The sequence below is a fragment of the Haliaeetus leucocephalus genome, unplaced genomic scaffold (assembly GCF_000737465.1).
Source record: "Haliaeetus leucocephalus isolate CR32 unplaced genomic scaffold, Haliaeetus_leucocephalus-4.0 Scaffold229, whole genome shotgun sequence".
In the NCBI taxonomy this organism is placed as follows: domain Eukaryota; kingdom Metazoa; phylum Chordata; class Aves; order Accipitriformes; family Accipitridae; genus Haliaeetus; species Haliaeetus leucocephalus.
In genome coordinates this window covers 11,733,669-11,752,328 of record NW_010972665.1, presented here as the reverse complement: position 1 = coordinate 11,752,328, position 18,660 = coordinate 11,733,669, and the positions used below count along the sequence as shown (strand labels likewise).

The 18,660-nt window shown below is 40.5% G+C and overlaps 1 protein-coding gene across 1 annotated transcript in view; it reads left to right on the top strand.

Annotated features, from left to right (window-relative positions):
- ANK3 (ankyrin 3, node of Ranvier (ankyrin G)) overlaps positions 1-18,660 on the top strand; it is a 211,875-nt gene that overhangs the window by 54,408 nt on the left and 138,807 nt on the right. Inside the window, exons 2-7 of the mRNA XM_010567894.1 lie at positions 4,758-4,859; positions 5,326-5,424; positions 6,506-6,604; positions 11,635-11,733; positions 15,561-15,746; positions 17,525-17,623. Coding sequence (XP_010566196.1) covers positions 4,758-4,859; positions 5,326-5,424; positions 6,506-6,604; positions 11,635-11,733; positions 15,561-15,746; positions 17,525-17,623 — 684 coding nt within the window. The remainder of the gene's footprint in view (positions 1-4,757; positions 4,860-5,325; positions 5,425-6,505; positions 6,605-11,634; positions 11,734-15,560; positions 15,747-17,524; positions 17,624-18,660) is intronic.

Here is an 18,660-nt window from a genome sequence, read left to right as displayed (position 1 = left end):
TAGAGGACCTTAGGGTGAAGAAGGGTTGGGAAACGGAGTACTGCTACCAGCACAGCTTATTTGACCTCAGCTCTTTCCAGAGGTGTCTCTGGGATGAAGGCTGTTGAAATGAGCTCCAGACTGGAAAACCTGTTGTGGGCTGCAGGCAGCGTGCAGTCTGCAAGCTCATCAGCCTGCTGTACATTATAGAATTGAATTTTTATAGCATAGTACCTTAAAGGGAGACACGCAAATTTAAAAGAAATACACATTGCATAAAAACTGCATTCACAAGCCAATCATCTGCATTTACACATTTCTTAAAAGTAGAAGTAGTCCATTTTTCTTCCAAGAAAGTATGGGAGGAGAGGGGAGAAGTCATACCATCTGTGAATAAAAAGCTTCATATTATGCACACATCAGTACTGGTGCTCTCATAAATCCACTGTTTTTTAAATATTGTCTGAATAGCCATTCCAGAACTAAACACTGTGCACAGGATCTGAGGTCTGTCTCTCCAAGAATCAAAACACTTGTAAGAATCTTGATTTTTAATTGGAGTCTGGATATTGAGATTGAAAAGGTAGAACCCCCAGGGAGCACAAGAGGGAGCTGGGAAAGGCTTCTGGGACACAGCCTGACAACAGGGATCCTGCGCGAACGCACAGGCAGGGCTGCGGTCTCTGTGGCTGACTGCAGGAACATCTAAGTTTCAGGGTGCTTTGATGTATGTCCCATGCCAGTTGTTCTCTTGATATTTGTCAAGACAGTGGAGAATCAAAAGCTAATTTTCATCTTCATTTCATGTTGGAACTGATTACAAAAGAAGGAAGAAAGAAACAAAAGGATATGAATAGATTGCTAGCATACAGAATGCCTCTCAGGAATATTGAGGTTTAAGTAATTAATATTGGAGAAAATTCTTATTAGGTCTGTTAAAGGAATGTCCTATAGACATGCTGTCTGTGTGGGGTTCATCTTGCGGATGCCAACTAGCATGAAAGGTGGAAGTGGGTATATCGAGAATAGTTACCCACAGAGGGAGCACTTACCTGCATGGATGCCCTGAGCAATGGTTGGAAACCTAAAATCCATTTTTCCCCTACTGTGTTTTTGAATGCATTTAACATAACAGGTCCTTGATCAGTCTTTTACACAGGCTTCCAGGCATGATGGCAATCCAGATAAATAATTATTAACATTATTGTAACGCTTGTTTGACATTTTAAATCCTTCAGTGATTTGAGCCTAGGCTCTGATGCTGCTCCTGTCTATGCAATACAGAGGCAATTACAGGCTCTATCAGGGACTCCAAGAGGCTTTGTTTTAAATAAAACAGTGCCGATTGGAAATGACATTTTTGTACTCTATTGTGGTATTTAAGAAAAATTTAATTTAGGCTTAAATAGAAATGTAAAGTTGAGAAAATTTTAGGTTTAGAAATGTGAAAGTTTTGGGTTGATGTTTTTGACCAGTTTTTACTGACCCCTGCACTTAGCTTTTGTAAAAGTTGGATAGCATTCACTGGTTCTTCCAGGTTTTGAAAGTGCAATGTCTTAAAAACAAGGGTATTCAAGGCATTTTGCAAGGTAGAAAAAGCTTGTAAGACTATTCTCTATCTGAGTAAGTCTGAAGTAACGCCTTAGTTATGGGGAAAGCGGAAACTAGCAATGCTGCTTTTAGAGAGGCTGGAATTGCTTTTGGTTTCCAAAGATGTTGGCTCTCCTTTCTCTCTAATGTTTTTGATTGTTTCTGCTTATGGCAGAGACCGTAACGGATGGAGAGAATCCCAGAAGCCCCGTTAAACATTTTGCGCAGCTGTAGCACCTCAGCCTGTTGCTCCTCTGTGCAAATCTCAAAATATCTGAGCACAGTGGCCCAGAAAGGGTGAGTTAACCCAGTCTGAGGGCTTGGGAGCTTTAGCTAAGGTCAGAAGAAAAGGTTTTCCCCTTTCTCAGTGCATAGGGATGTGTTACACCCTGGCTGCTAAGGCAGCTCATACAGTTTCACATACTACCAACTCACATCCCATTCATGTAACTGGAAACCAGTAAGGTGGAAACTCGAAGTGCCAACTCAGATCAGCTGAAGTGTGGGAGAGTTTGCGTTATCCTGGCATGCTGTTAAATGGCAGCTTCTCTGGGTGCTTCCCAGTTGTTGTTGCAGTGCCTGTGCATGCCTGTATGGTGCCCCTCGTGCTGGGAGCCTGTCCCCATCTGAGCAGCACAAGCCCAGGCTGACGGGTGAGCATGGCTCTCTGCCCAGCACCCCACCAGCCCTGCCGCTCCGGTGGCAACCTGGCTGCTGGTGTCAGTGATGTTTCTGGACAGTTTGAGCAAAAGGAGTGAGTTTTGAGTGGTGACTGGCAAAGGAGGGCATGCTGTTTGCTTGAGGGATTTCAGGAACAGATTTGTGCATCACTTAGCAGCACCTGAGCTAGCCTGATTGGAAACATTTTACTATGTCCCCAGGCTGGAAGTGTGACCTAACCTTTGTCCTTCCTCTCATTAGTGAGCAAGTACTTCCAAGAGAAGTCCTTAAAAGGCATAGGCATTGCCCTCCCTCTACAGTGAAACCGCAGTTAGCTATTAATGTGAAGATCAGCTACTTATCACTCCTCCTACCTCCCCCCCACCCCCTGCCTCCATTTTGTTTGAGCAAATAGAAAGGTTTAAATGTTTCTGAGTATGAGCAGTGTTTCTTGTTCGGCATGCATTAACGTGACTGGCGGGAACTGATTTTCCGTAGCAAGCTTCTCTGGTGCATCCCTTCCCCACCCAGAAGCAGCTGTAAACAGCTGATGTTAATTATCATCCACCTGCTGACTGTGCCAAACAGACATGCCATTACACTCTGACAACAAAAAAGGCTCCCGGTCTATTAAGTCCTCCCTCATACTTTTAGTAATGCTGATAAAATGCTGACCTGTTTTTTACCCCAGTGGCTGCTGTTGCTAAGCACTGAAAATATGACCTGTCTCCTGTAATAATCTGCATTGCACAGTTCAGATGATCTTCCAAATGGAAGTGTTTTACCGCACCTCTCAAGGCAGCTATTCTTCCCTATGGTCTTTCCAGTTCTGACCATGTAGTTCATAGCAGCACCTTGGTTTTGATAAACCCTAATTAAACATTGGTATTTGGAGGTTGTTTTCTTGGAAGCACATTGTAGAAGTTGATTTGTGATGAGCAGCGTGGCATGCTTGGAAAATAGTGATTAAGAGCAGGGAGGGTTGTCAGCTAGTGACTTACCATCGCAAAGTGGAATGCCATGTGTGCAAAACTCAGGAGAAAATGAAGAGTCCATAAGTAATGGTTGTCTCCTTGGAAGAGAGAGCTTGTTGTGTTGAAAGTGCTAGTAAAATAGTTTCGTAGGTTATACTGGTACAAAGAAGAAACCAGACTTCATACCCACTTACCATTTTGCTGTCATTATGCCCAAGATTGCTTCATTCTGCACATGAAGGTGACTTCAGATGGGCTTGAAGCAATGCCTGAACAGAACGTCCGGTTTGCAGCGGCTGCATTGATAGGAGAGGAGGAAAGTCTATAGCAAATCCAGAAAATGGGGAAGGGGGAGGGGGGGGATTGAACACTGGATAAGTGAGCTTTGGTGCCAGAGTGTTTTGTATTTCTTTCAGCAGTCACTGCCTTTAATTTTTTCTCTAAAGGTAATTGTTGCACTCTTTTAGGACCTTAAAGGATCGTAAAGCACTTAAAATTGTAGTGATGTAAGCCTGTGATGTAATGATAGTGAGGGAAAAAAAAGAAAAGACAATTCCTGTTATACCAATGGAGAATAGGGCACAAAAAAAATGTGTTGACTGCCCAAGATGCCAGGGAAAGCCGTGGCACAGATAAAATGAAAAGATCATAGGATTTGTCCTTCTTGAAAGCTAAACCAGTTCATTCCACTTGCTCCAAGGCAGGATCAGCATTATCTAAACTGTCCTTGGTGGATATTTGCATAACTTGTTGTTAAAACCCTCCGGGGATGGGAATTACTTACAGTGATTCTTTCATGACTTAACCATCCTTTCTGCCATCCTTACATTCAAGCTGAAGTCATAAAGCAAATTTGCACAGCTATCTTTAAAGCAAGATCTGAAAAAAAGTAAAATGCAGTTTAGATAATGGCACTGTATCTAGGGATTTCTGGCTACTTCACTGAATGTGGACAGATATTGTAAATAAAATGTGCCATAAAATAAGGGAGGATGGAGAAAATAAAACAAAATGTAATCAGACATTAGTTTTTAAAATGCCTTAATTTATAGAACCGTATTTTTCCATTCAGGTAGTCCAGTCCTTCAGTGTTGACTATTTTGGATTTTTTTAAATCTGTCATGTGAGATCTTACAGTACCGGTCCAGTCTGTTCAGCTTGGACATTAAAAATGGTGTGGCACTTTTGGAAAGAGCAGAGTGGTTTCCATGGAGTCCTACCCTGAGCCTCACCATGTTTGTCTTCCATGCTGGGTACCAGATGTGTCCCTGGCTACTAGCCTTGCATGTTAGACAGTGCTGCATAATTCACATCTATATACGAAGTCAAATCTTGTGCTGCCTAGTCAGGCGGACAGCCTATTTACACCAGAGGGAGGCTGCATAAGCAAGGAGGGCAGGATTTGACCCATATTTGATGAGGCAGTTTGGAATCCTTTCATGTCTAGTTGAATGTAGGTACAACATGTTGTATCATTAGTAACTTCTTTGCCAAGGGAATGTATTTTTATACTGTGCTGTAATTTCTAATGGGACTTTTCCTTTTTTCTTGTAGTCTGACACAAATGCAAGTTACCTGAGAGCTGCTCGAGCTGGCAACTTGGAAAAGGCTCTCGACTACTTAAAAAGTGGAGTGGATATCAACATTTCAAATCAGGTTGAAGAATATTTTGATCAAATTTACTGGATAAATACCTTTCTTACTATTTCTTGAATCTCTATATTTGTACTTCATGCCAATGATAACTTACGTGTTTTTTGATGAGCCATGTTTACATGTTTTGTCCAATTAAAACTTTTTTTTTTTACACCCCTTACCAAGACACTATTTCACTTCCACTTGGAGAATGTTGTGCTATTTAACTTTATCTTTCATTCCATTTGTATTACGTCAGATTATGGGACAGCACACAGAACTTGACACCCCAGAGCTACTATATCCTGACTTAATTCATATTCTTTCCTTGTAATCTAGTTCTTGTAAAGTTTACATAAGAGTAGTTTTTGGAAGCATTCCTCTCACTGGGATATAACAGTTTGTCTCCTGATATGTTTGCTATGCTGGAAAACCTTTGCCAATCTTTCCCATTGCTTTTCTTTTTTTCTTTCTTGTTTTTAATCAGAATGGGTTGAATGCTCTCCATCTTGCTTCCAAAGAAGGGCATGTAGAAGTTGTCTCTGAACTGATACAGCGAGGTGCCAGTGTGGATGCAGCGACAAAGGTCAGTCGGTCCTATCTAATTGTTCTCTTGTTCACACTGATAGCATGGGCACAAGGTGTCAGCCAACTGATTACAGACATTGCTGCAGCAGTAATTGCCCATTTTCCAGTGATGGAGTGGTTTCAATAATTGTTTAATAGAAACTTTTTAGATTATAGTAAATGTCACAGGTTACTAGGGATGAGACTTACTGAAGCAGCCCTGAGGAGAAGGACTTGGGGGTGTTGGATGATGAGAAGCTCAACGTGACCTGGTAATGTGCACTTGCAGCCCAGAAAGCCAACCGTATCCTGGGCTGCATCAAAAGAAGTGTGACCAGCAGGTTGAGGGAGGTGATTCTTCCTCTCTACTCCGCTCTCATGAGCCCCCACCTGGAGTACTGCGTCCAGCTCTGGGGCACCCAACATAAGAAGGACATCGACCTGTTGGAGCGAGTCCAGAGGAGGGCCATGAAGACGATCAGAGGGCTGGAGCACCTCTCCTATGAAGACAGGCTGAGAGAGTTGGGGTTGCTCAGCCTGGGGAAGAGAAGGCTCCAGGGAGACCTTATAGCAGCCTTCCAGTACCTAAAGGGGGCCTACAGGAAAGCCAGAGAGGGACTTTCTACAAGGGCATGTAGTGATAGGACAAGGGCTAATGGCTTTAAACTGCAAGAGGGTAAATTTAGATTAGATGTAAGGCAGAAGTTCTTCACTGTGAGGGTGGTGAGGCACTGGCACAGGTTGCCCAGAGAGGTTGTGGCTGCCCCCTCCCTGGAAGCGTTCAAGGCCAGGTTGGATGGGGCTTTGAGCAACCTGGTCTAGTGGAAGGTGTCCCTGCCCATGGCAGGGAGGTTGGAACTAGATGATCTTTAAGGTCCCTTCCAAACCAAACCATTCGATGGTTCTATGAACAAATTGCAGATTCCTGTCTTGGTTTCTGTTCAAGTCTTCCAGAATAACTTCCCATTAGAAGTATTCATTAACAGTATTTTATTGCAAGAAATACTACATATTAAAGTGGAATATGTTCTTGATAGTATTGTCATGTATTCAAGCTCAGGTTTTGTACTCTTTTCAAATATCACTGTCTCTCATTTCAGAAAGGAAACACAGCATTGCACATAGCATCCCTCGCTGGACAAGCAGAAGTAGTCAAAGTGTTGGTTACCAATCGGGCCAATGTCAATGCACAGTCTCAGGTAAAGTAGTGTTTCTCTGTTTGGTACTATCAAAAACTTTGCTCACATTAAAATGGTTCTCCCCTTATAAACTACAGTATTAGTAAGTATATTTGGTAGATCTCATTGTATTAATGCTGGCTCTTGAAAATAGGCTTTGATAAAGTCAGGAAGATGAACGTAGTCCTGCTAACATTAAAAAAACCCTATTCTTTTTTGGCTGTTCCACACACATAGGTAATTGCCAAAACATGCAAGGTTGAAGTTTAAACACACAGCTGTCATTTTATTACTGAAGCAAGCATTTTAGTGAGTGGAGTGCTGAGTTCATTCCTACCTTGTAACTCAACATACAATTAAAACTTTAAGTGCTTCTGGCTCTCCCCTTTCTGCTCTACCCCTCGCCAGGTGGTCAGAGTGTACCAAGAGGCACCATGGACATATCAAGTCTTGCTCTCCCCCACAGGCATGACAGTGCAGTGAAATCCCAGCTTGTGTTCAGGTCTTTTCCCACACGGGATGTCAACCATCAGTTGGGATTAACTGAGTTGTCCACCTCATTCATCAACAGAGAAAACATAGAAAAAACGTCTCTGTTTTAAGTTGTCCAGAAGCCACACAGATGCACACCCCTGGAGATGAAGAAACTGGAGGCACATCCAGGGGTATTTGCAGGATACTGGAAGTGGTTGTGTAACAGGCAGCAGAGCAAAGCATGTACCCTTTGGCCTTAGATCTGCCCTCCAGTGTCCTACAATCTGCTAATTGTTACAGAGTCAGAAGAGATACTGATAGAACAGTAGAGTGAGAGAGAACTTGTTCAAATGAAAGGGATCCTGTTTCACATAATTCAGTGTCTCGGACTTAATCGAGCGCATCCCCTTTCCTTGTACAAGGAGGTGCTGCAAGCATATGCAAAGCTTTTAAGTTTGTTCAGGTCCTTTGGGTGAATATTTAGGTCAATTATAGAAAATTTGAAATAAGGGAAAACAGTGCTGGTATTAAGAGAAAAGCAGTATAATGAAACGGAGAAAAACTCTGGCTTAAAAAAATGCATAAACCACAGATTGTTGAAAGCCAAATGGCTGTGCCACAGGAGGTGTCCCTGCATGCCTGCCCCATTCCTGTTCTCCCTGCTCAGGGGCGGGCTGGCAGGCAGTGTCAGAGAAGGGATCAGGTTAAGAGGTGGTCGTCTCACCTGGCCCAGTATTGCCATTCTTCTGTATTATAAAGATGTGGGCACGATAGAAAATGTTTGTTAAAAAGGGAAATTAAAAAATTTACATTTTAAAGAAACATGGGGGTTTTTTATTGGTCTCTCAAATAATATCAACAAAATGTTTAACAGAATCTGTTTCAAGAATGTTTGCTATTTGTGATCTGTATTTCATGTTTCCTTCACCTGGACAAAAAAAATAGGTGTCTCAGTTCTCCTTTCTCACTCTTTTATACTAGCTAGATATAGCAATATTTGGTTCCAGGTACCATACAATTTGAATTTAAAGAGAACAACAACAACAAGTAGTTTTAAGTAAAATTTTCCATGACTTTTAAGAAATAAAACAAAGCAGAAGTATTTCCAGTGGTTTTCCTGTTAAAGAAATTGAGATGGCTTTGAAAGGATCTTTTCTGCTTGTGTTTGAGAACTTGTGTATTCAGCCCTGAAACTAAAAATAATCTGAGATTGTAAACATCTTATATAACTGCATTGTCCATACACCCTAAGGTTTTGCTACATGTTACCCTTATTTTGCCTACATATGAGAATTAAAGATTTTTATTTTTTTTCCACTATGGATGCCTTTGACGTCTTTGCTTGAGAGACATGTATATTGGCTGTTCTACACAAATACCTGTCAGTGAGATGCCCCAGTTGGGTTTAGTCTTTTGGGAGGTCCCTGGAGCTCCCTGTTACCACACTGGACCGGCTTTGCCCGTGGTACTGAGCATCACACTTGAGCCTTCCTAAAGCTTAGAATAAAGTTCTGCTGAATTTGGCATACCCACAAAGAGACTACTCAAAGATTTTTTTGTTTTCTTTTTCTTTTTGATGCTGACCCTGTTTTCTGTGAGTTTCGCTTTACCTCCTCTTCCCTTGAAGGTAACAGGTCTACCCTGCTGACAGTTCCAGCATTAGGGATGTTAGGCCTTCTTTAACCAAATCTTCCTGTCCTTAAAAAAGTTAATTTTTACTGAGTCTGAGTCTGAATTTTGTACCTCTTCTAAAGGCTATTTATTACTATTGAAGACAAAATGCTTTCCTTAGGCTTGTGGCACTCTCGCAATTTCAGCCACTTTTTACAGAGAGAAGAAAAAGCAAAGTATGGGGGGAAATATGTTGAAAACCCTAAAATAATTTAGCATAGGAGAAAAGGTTCTGCTCTGCCTCTAAATGCTAATAATACTTGGTTCTGGGAATTTTTACCTATTGTTTTCTGAAACTAATAATTAGGAAGTGTTTCCTGCTTCCTTTCTAAATGCAAATGTTTGAAACTAAAAAAATTAATCTTTGTTTCCAGCTGAGTTAGTAAATAGATATTGAGTATGCCATGAAATGATAGGAAAAAATGCCAGACTCTGCTGTTCACTTTAGTAATAACCTGTAATGTGAGTTATTAGGTACCTGAGCAAGCACTTTCGGGCTTCTTTGTTTTTCATTAAGCAGAATTTTGACTGTACAATAACTAAGCCATTAGGCCTTGGTTCTGGAGAGTGCATTAACACATTGCTAACTTCAGGCTTTGGCTCCGGTAGGACTTCAGCGCCTGCTTTATGCTTGTAGCGATGCTTCCCTGAATAGAGACCAAATTATCAAAGTACTGGAACAGCAATAGACCTTGCAGCCTGTGCAAGCCTTGTCAACATGTGGCTTCACAGCTGCTCGGTGTCTTGTTGATGGTAAAGCTCCTCTTGGATCAGACGTCCAGTTCACGCCATTACATCTCCAGCTGTCCTTTCTTCTGACCTCCTATTTGTCTCTGCTGCCAGTGAAGCCTGCATGCTCAGCCTCGGGTCACCTACGCTCTCCTGCGTGCTCTGTGTTGGACGTGTGCCCTGCAACTCTGCCCCGTTGCTGTGACAGTCAGACGTGTCTCAGCTCTTTTCACCATGGCTACTATAACTCAGCCAAAGTTCACTGCTATAGGTCTTAGGCTACGGTTCCCTTCATCTCTCCAGAGCCCAGAATGTTGATGTTTTTTCTTTGATGCAAATATATGGCCAAACTCTTCTCAGCTCATCTGTGCTTGGCTCCATTGGTTTCCTACAAAATCTAGGTCAATGTCCTTTGTAAGTGTTCTAGCTCAATTGCTAAGCTGCTCCCCCTGTGCCTTCCACCCTGCTGAAATGTCTGCCCTGGCCAGACACTACCCACTCACCACTCACTCCCACCCACACGTGAGAGTGCTGATACTCTCAGCCAAACCCAGTCATATGGAAGCACTTCCTCAACTTTTCTGTTATTTAAGCCAGATGAAATCTCTCTTCTGTTTTACCTGTTATTTTTAACTAGTCCTTACCTCCTGTTTCATTTTGTATTTCCTTTCCTGCACATCCTCCCCACGCTCTAGGGTAATCACCAGAAGTGGTGTGTGGTAGAGCGAGAGGTCATGGGGGGATCTTAGGAGGGAGCGGTTGAAGAGGGAAGCTGCTGCCCCGATTGCAGCTGACTCTGTGTGAAGTTTACTTAACAGAAGTCTGAGGTTCACAGAAATCCCAATGGCATGAGATCTGGAAGATAGTGAGAAGAAAAACGGGGCCCTAACAGAGCCCACTGAAACCTCAGTGACCTCCTGGCCAAAACATTTAATGGCGTTATCACCCATGCTGGTACCATAAGGAAAGGGATCAGGGAAAATCTAGCAGTGGTATGTCTGGCAGAGTAATGCTGGAGTATGAAGGGTAAAAACATGCAACGTGATCAGAGGAGAAAGGGATTGTTGTTCTTATTGCTGATGCTGCTTTGATTGCTTCAGCAGTACCAAACTGCTCAGTCAATAGTATATGGACATTTTAAGTTGTTACTATAAAATGTATTTACTACTAGTTCACGATTCTGTTGGACTGAGGAACATGCAGTGCTATGTGAAAGCCAAGCAATTTCAGGTGTAAATCAGCAACTTCTATAAATTACTTTAGAGGTATCTTGATCCCAAGACAGGTTTCATGACTTCATTATGCTGTTTTGGTTTTTTGAGTGACATCAAAGCTGTGAATTTCAGAAATGCTTAGAACAATAGGGAAAAATATACTGTCTTAATGTTAGTCCCCAAAAATTCAATTCCTGAAGAGCTGGGACCTGTATACAGTTAAGGCAAAGACAAAAGAATTGACTGTAAGAGGAAAGCACTTGCCAAAGAATCAGTTAAACTCTGCAGCTTCTAATGCTTTTATTGCATTGACTGAAATCACGTAAGCATAGTTTGAGAAATGCTCTAATGTGGTTGGAAACACTGATAAACCTCTGTCTCAAACTACTGAGAGCCAGTGATCCTCAGATCTCCTGGTGCCTGAAATATGGAGTAGCTCAGTGACCACAAGCAGGCTATGCTCAGAAGGCAGGTCTTTGAGGGGAAAAAACGCATAAGTAGCTGGCATGAGTGAAAGAGAAGTCAAAGCTAATGGAAAGAATAGAAAAAATTGGAAAGTATTCTGAAGAGCCATTGCTCTTGCTTTTGCTACAGACTCCTATTGTATTTGCTCATCCCATTTTGCATTTCCATTGTTGTGACTGCATTTATCAGGAGTCATAACGCATCTCTACCAAATGGTCTCTCCAGACTGGTTTTTAGTTTGACTTCACAACAGATTTAAGAAGAAGTATTCTTGCTTAGCTGTGGGAATTGTATCTGGTCAGCTGAAAGATTCCACTGTGTCCTTTTAAATAATATTACCTTTCTCCTATCTTCATTTAAATCAAGGGAGATCATGGCATTAACTGGCATGTGAGCACACAGTCTATTTGGTTTCCTCCTAATCTACCCAAGTTTGGCAGATTTGTGGTATGTATGAAATGTTTGTGGAGTGTTTACACTCTTGTTTTCCTTTTTCAGAATGGCTTCACTCCACTCTATATGGCAGCCCAAGAAAACCACCTGGAGGTTGTTAAGTTTCTTCTTGACAATGGTGCCAGTCAAAGCCTTGCCACAGAGGTAAAAGTTTGAATTTCACACTTTCTGAACAAAGCAAAATGTGCTTCAGCAGTGATTCTTGCCAGCTTATACCAAACTAGTCTTATAAATACAAAGTTAAAGACCAATAAGAAGTTCTCTCTGCAAAGTGTGGTAATGAATACTGAGTTATTGGCTTTTCAGCAATTTAAACCATGTCTTGCCATTTCTAAAATAAAAAAAAGACTTTAACTAGAAACAGTTCTAAAAATAGATGTGTTTTTAGTCGTAACTGGTAATCTTTCAGGTTAAGTGCTCAAACAGGGAAGCTGTGTGCATAATATAAAAGTTCTCTGTGCTTCCTTAAAAATAGTGAGTATAATGTGGAGGGCAACCATAAAGCAAGAACAACTGTTTACCTATGCTTTGGAGCCAGACCTGGGAAATCAGGGAAAACCCAGGGTTACTTAGTGCTTGGAGCATTTTCTGGACTGCGAATATTGCCATGTTGATTGATACCCTCTCTGTAGCACCTAGTTATGCCATCTGGTCCTGCAGTAATAATTTCAAGCTGACAGAAAAATGCAAGGTCCATCTTTGAAGGTGTTCTGTGATCTTTCTAGAAGAACACTTTTTATTTCTTGCTCTAAAAAGTAATTCTAACTCAAATAAGGCAACCTGGGGGAAAAAAAAATAGCAGATATATTAATAGTTGTAACTGTACTGCATTGAGATAGGTTTTTAATCTAATAAATTTTCAGTTGCGTTAATTCCCAAGATTTTGCTACCAAAAAAAAAAAGGTATTTCAGTATGTGCTCTTGCTAATATTTATTAAATTATGATTGCTCTATCTGAAGTGATTCAATGAAGGAAATAATGCTTATTTGAAAAAGACCTACTTTTTGCAAAATATGAAATGCAAAATTAGTTTATTGTATCACTATACCTCATAGTATCACTGTATAGTGATGTATGCATGGAATCTTTTTCTTCTCTTCTGAAGTCAGCACTGTAAAAAATGAATCACTAATGGATCAAAATTATGTTTTCAAAATCACTAAAAATTAGTTATAACTAGATGTGTGCATCAGAAAGTAGTTTCTGGACAGGCTCAAAGATATGAAAGCCAAGAAATACCAAAATGAAATACTTTAAATCTGGAAAATTAATTGAAAATTGTAGTTTTCAGAACACTAATTTCTATTTCTTTGTAAAAACTTGGAAACAAAGAAGTCACGGGACCCCCAGAGATGTACAGTAGATTCAGACTTTTGAAAATATTCTTTCCACTGTAAGATATTCTGAAAATAGAAATTTTTTTAATTGTGCATGGGTACTTGGTTCTTTTTCTTTGATATTGTTTTTCCCTTGAGCATTGTATGTCCATTTAGGTTGAGCTTTTCTCCAACTCAGCTTGATGATAAGGTGCAATCTAATTTTATCCCTGGAGAATTCCTTTGAAGATACCAGACTACAAAACAGTGTTGCCTTTGTTACCTTGTTTTGATAGTTGCCTACGGGTGCTTTTTTATTTTCTCTTGGTCCAAGTTTTCATATAAATCTGATTTACCTTTACCTTTGTAAGTGCAAAAGCCTTTGTTATTAAACGATTGCCACTTAGCTAAATATTCATTAAAAATACAACTCTTTAAAAAAGGTGTTTTAATCTCAATAAAAAAATAGAATGAACTATTTTCTTGAAATTGTTTTTAGTTTTGGGGGGGTTGTTTTGTTTTTTTCTGGAGTGGACTTTGCCTTATGTTTTAAAGTGCAATTGCTAATTGTAGTACTGACATCATGGTACTTGCTTGCAATTGCTTTTTGTGAGTTGGCATCTTCCGAGAGCATGTGGTGGAAATGCATTCTTGTCAGTGCTAATATTCTTGGTTGCAGTTTGCTTGGCTTTGGTACAGTGATCTCTGCACACACTGAAATGATGGGCAACTCTCATCAGAATTATGAAACTGGGGGTATAGGGGATGATGGCAGCTGTTCTGGGATTGAAATGAAGTGCTCTCTCCCATTTTTCCATTCTTTTCCCTAAGGAAAGGAGAAAATGTGTTTCTAGGACCTTTTTTTTTTTATATTATTGTTACCAGCATTTTTAGCAAAGAAAAAGCCCAATGAGAAAAGACATTGTAGATAGCTAAACCACTTTTCTTTGTGAAGCGGCTGACTGTGCCACTGCCGTTGGCTGTATAAATAGACCAGGAAGCCAATGTCTCCGGGTCACTAGGGCGAGAGCTGCCGCACTCAGGTTTTCTCCAGGCAAGAGCCTCCATTTCTGCAGGTACAGCGTAGCTATATTGCCAGAGCCCTCTTGTGGGGGATGCTCATGGAGTTTTTTGGCCTTCAGAGCTACACAGCATTTTTCACACCCTGTGCCGCTCTGTGCCCGCAGTCTGAGGCTGCGCTGTTGTTTCATCCCAGGAGCCACTCGTGGCCCGGGACTGCAGCCCAGAGCTCTGCCCCGCTACTGGAGGATGGTGAGCTGGAGGCAGAGGGGAAGGCTGTGGTGAAATGAGTTTGAAAAATTCATGAAAAATAAAAAAGCTTGTTATGACCCCAGGAATTTCAGTGATTTTTTTTTTTTTCCTGTTCCCCTTCAAAACTTTGAAAAAATGCTCTTTTTCAGAACTCCTCCAGTTTCTCCTCCTAAATTGAGGCACTCTCTGTTTGGTAAGCCAGAGAGAAAAATTCCTTCTTGAAAACATTACTTTTAGTTCTAAAAGTTAAAAAGTTAACACTTGAACTCTTCACTTTTGACATAGTGTGAGGATCTACATTCTTCTGTGTCATTGCTGCACTTTTATTTCACAGTTACACAGTTTTACCACGACAAAAGTAGTTGAAAAGTGAAAGAAGGTGTTTACCTACTAAAGTGTAATGAAGTTTAGCAATATAAGCTTTGGATATATTGATCAATAGTCAAATGTAATAAATGTCCCAAGTGGAGTAATTTGCATTTGAGATTTTTGGAATGATTTATGGGTATTATCTTGGGCAAAGCTGAATGTGTTCCTGGATTGGAATGCCATTTAAATGTTTGGGAAGGAGCAGAATCTAAATGGCAACACTTTCATTCTTTAGTTTTCTAAGAATCCATGAAAATAAAATTATAAAAACATCTCAGACTGTACTTTTCATGTGTTTGAGGAATCCATTCTACAATCTCTTAAACAAAAATCTTCTATTTTTCAGGTTTCTTATTCTGCACTACTTTGGCTATTTGCTAGTCTGAAAGGAAATAATTTCTGTTTGTAAGAGGATTGTCCATCACATCTATATAAATTTTCATAAATGCAAGTTGTAGTAAAATAGTTGGTATATTGGGAGAATGTGGTATTAATATTCAAGTATTATTAGATTTTAATTCCACATATAAAATATATCAGAGGATAGAGCTGAAGTGTTGGGGTCTTTTTCTTAAAAAATGTAGATTATAACCTGTAGCTGTGGGGGGGAGGGATGATAATTTGCTATGGAGACATCATTAACAACTGTAGTTTTAATATTTCTGCTTTTTATACCTTTTTATAGAATTATACACTTTATTATACACATACTTATGTAACTGTTAATTCATGAGTAATTTCACACTTTTTTTCCTCGAGTCGCTGTCATTTTTGTTTGCTTGTGTCTTGTAATTTTATGTTTAAGTCTGGAGTGCCAGAAAGGTGTTTTGAGCATTTGAGATCTAGTTCACCAACACTTTACTCTAATTTGAGTGTCATTGCAGGGTACTTTTAATTTGCACCATGTTACACTTTGAGCCAGTAGTGTTACTAATGCTGAGATCTCTTCCCTCCCCTTTCTGCCCCCTGGAAAGCTTGGAACATGTGTTGAGAGTCCCCATTGTATGTTGCAGGATGGTTTCACGCCTTTGGCGGTAGCTTTGCAGCAAGGTCATGACCAAGTGGTTTCACTGTTGCTTGAAAATGATACAAAGGGAAAAGTCCGTCTTCCTGCCCTTCACATCGCTGCTCGCAAGGATGATACGAAGGCAGCGGCTCTGCTCCTGCAGAATGACCACAATGCTGACGTGGAGTCAAAGGTCAGTTGTAAATAGAAAAAAGGTTTGATGCTATTAAGTGCTGACCATGTGTATTACATCCAGTGAAGATCTCCCTTAGTGTGAAGTATTTTGCTGCGGAGTTACGCACAACTTTCTTCTATAGTGTGTGGTTAAGAATAACGTTTCATTTTCTTCCTTTGCCTCTTTCTCCCCCATTCCCTTTTTGTTTAAATCAGAGTTAATTTCTCCTGTAGAAACATTGCAAATGGAAAATAATAAGCAAAATATTATTAGAATTATTCATTTGGGACTGAAAGCCACTCCTGCAGTGGTGTGCTATAGGTATTGTACAATTAAGTCATTTGATTAGTTGTTTGTGCAATTGCTACTTTAAGAACTTTGGTAAACATGTAACAATTAACATTCAAAGTACTCGATCATTCAGCTTCCATTCAGTCAAGCTTCCTTTGTGTGCTGATTGTGCTGTCATCTGAGCTGCCGTGCCACATAGCGATCATGAAGCTTTTTGCATCCATATCACCAGTGGTGAACTAACCGTTCATTTTTTCCCCCTCTTTGCTTCCAAATGTGTTAACCTAGATGATGGTGAATAGAACAACAGAGGTATATATAAATATATATATGCATCATCACTCCTCCATGACTTAGTGCTGCTGCATCATTTCTTCCTCCTCCTTTTTGCATCGCCTTTTATAGGATAGTTACCTGCTTTAGATGAAATGAAGTAGCATGTGCTAGAGAAGACTGTAGTTTAGATACCAGGGCTTTCTGCAGCTGAAACTAGGGTTTAAAAGTAAGAGTAAGCATTCTTGGGAACTAACTGCCATCATAAAAGAGCCACATTATGTAAGATGGAGTTTTCAGGGATTCTCATGGAGCATATGTTTATCAGATGTGTTAAGAGCTGCAGACAACCCTGTCATGTTGTGCATCCAGGTTCGATTTTAGGCTTCTGCATGACACTTACCTTGATGGTGTCAGCAAATAGAATGATCTGGTAGTGGTTTTATATCTGCAAAACTCCCAAAGCAAGGCAATGGCAGCTAGCATGGCTTGCTAACAATTTAGAAATGCATCTAGTTCCCATAAGGTTTCATACTTTGCAGGACTGATGGAATTGCTGCATGTTTTAGCATTATTTTAAAAGGAAGTAAAACTACTTAAATATGAAAATAAGTTGCTGAAGTAATTTTATCAGTAAGGCATCTTTTAATTAGGGTGGTAACTCATGGTGTCTGAACATAACCCAGTGCAATTGCCCACAGTGGGAGACTGATCTTTATGGTACTAACCCTTGGAAAAAAGAATCCGTATTAATAATTTAAAAATCATCTTTGATGTTGTTTTCATTTGCATCTACTTTGAATTTATAAAAAAACAGCAAGTATCATTAAAGGACTTGTATCTGAACTTCTGCAAAGAATCTCTAAGAGATTTAACTTGCAAGACTGACATAATACCAATAACAACTAGATATTTCTAGTTAGAAATTAATTTCATATAGAAGACAGATCATTGCTTTAATACTCAAATGTTTTCCTGTTGTTTTTCTGGAATAACTGAAAGTTTTATCTTACTTCTGGTCTTCTGAATAATTATGTTAATTTTTTTCTCTCCTGCTTAGCAATATGATTTTATTTAGACTCTCTGAGAGTCTCTAAGTAAATGTTAGTGAGTGAAAACTAGTACAGAATTGGAATGGTGATTTGCAGCAGACTCCTATTACTAGCTTTTGTCAGTGATGTGATACAAATATAAAAAAATAAGTATCTATTGGTTTTGTTTTGTTTTTCCAGAGTGGGTTCACTCCCCTCCACATAGCTGCTCACTATGGAAATATCAATGTAGCTACATTGCTGTTAAATCGGGGTGCTGCTGTGGACTTCACTGCAAGGGTAAGTGTGAAATCTTAGTTATGCTTAGTTTGCTTAATCATCACTTTGAAACACTTTTTCAACAAAGATGTGGAAAGGTACATTGCTCTTGCAAGCCGAGGGGCCTGGCCTCACTGCTCCTGTTCTGTTACCATAGGGTGTAAAGGGGGTTTCCCTGGGCTGCTGAACTAAACCTGACCTTTAGTCCTCACCTTTGAAAACTTCTGTTTTAATCAAAAAAAAGCTGCTATTTTCATAGTTCCAGTGTTGCAAAAGGTAGGCTGGGATTCAGTGAGACGGATGCTTCCACTTGTAGCTTTTACATACGGCAGGAGTTCTGTTCCTGTTGAATTGTCCTCAATATGCAGTTGTTTCCAACGAACATGAAGTGCAGGTGTACCGGTGAATAAAGCAACTGTGCCTTCACTGTATATGCGAGAGTCAGATGATACATAAAGGAGATCTGAGAAACTGGAGAGGTAGAAAATGAAATGAGGTATAGAAACAGAGGGGAATCGATAATGGGAGCTGTATGGCAAAAGCCACTGTAGAGTGGGGGAACTAACCCTCCTGACCCTGTAAGCTGTGCACCAAAGTCATGACACAGTCCAGGGAGTGACAGGGTAGTTCCTCAGATGTATGAAAAAGGATCAGGAGCCAGGAGGAAAATGGTATGGGCTTTCTGGTGTCCCCTTGGTTCACTCTGGGCTGGGTGGGGAGCAGCTGGCCGGTGGCTTCAGCTGCGCCTTCTTGCCTGGGGAGTGGGTCCAGCCTCCCACAGGCAGCTGGACTGCTCTGCGAGCCTGGTGCCAGCAGGCCCTCATCTCACAGCCCGGGCCAAAGTTTGACTGTATCTGCTGCCAAGGGTCGGGTCTGTCAGGAGACCAAAGAGGACTATTAGAGTGAAGGAGTGTGGTCAGGGTAGGGAGGATGTGGGAACAACAAAATGTAAGCAGGAGAAGTGTAAAGGACAGAAAATGACAGAGGGAAGTTATATATAGTTGGAAGAGCAGGAAAATAAAGAAATGTATGTGGACAAGGATACAGCAACATGAAGG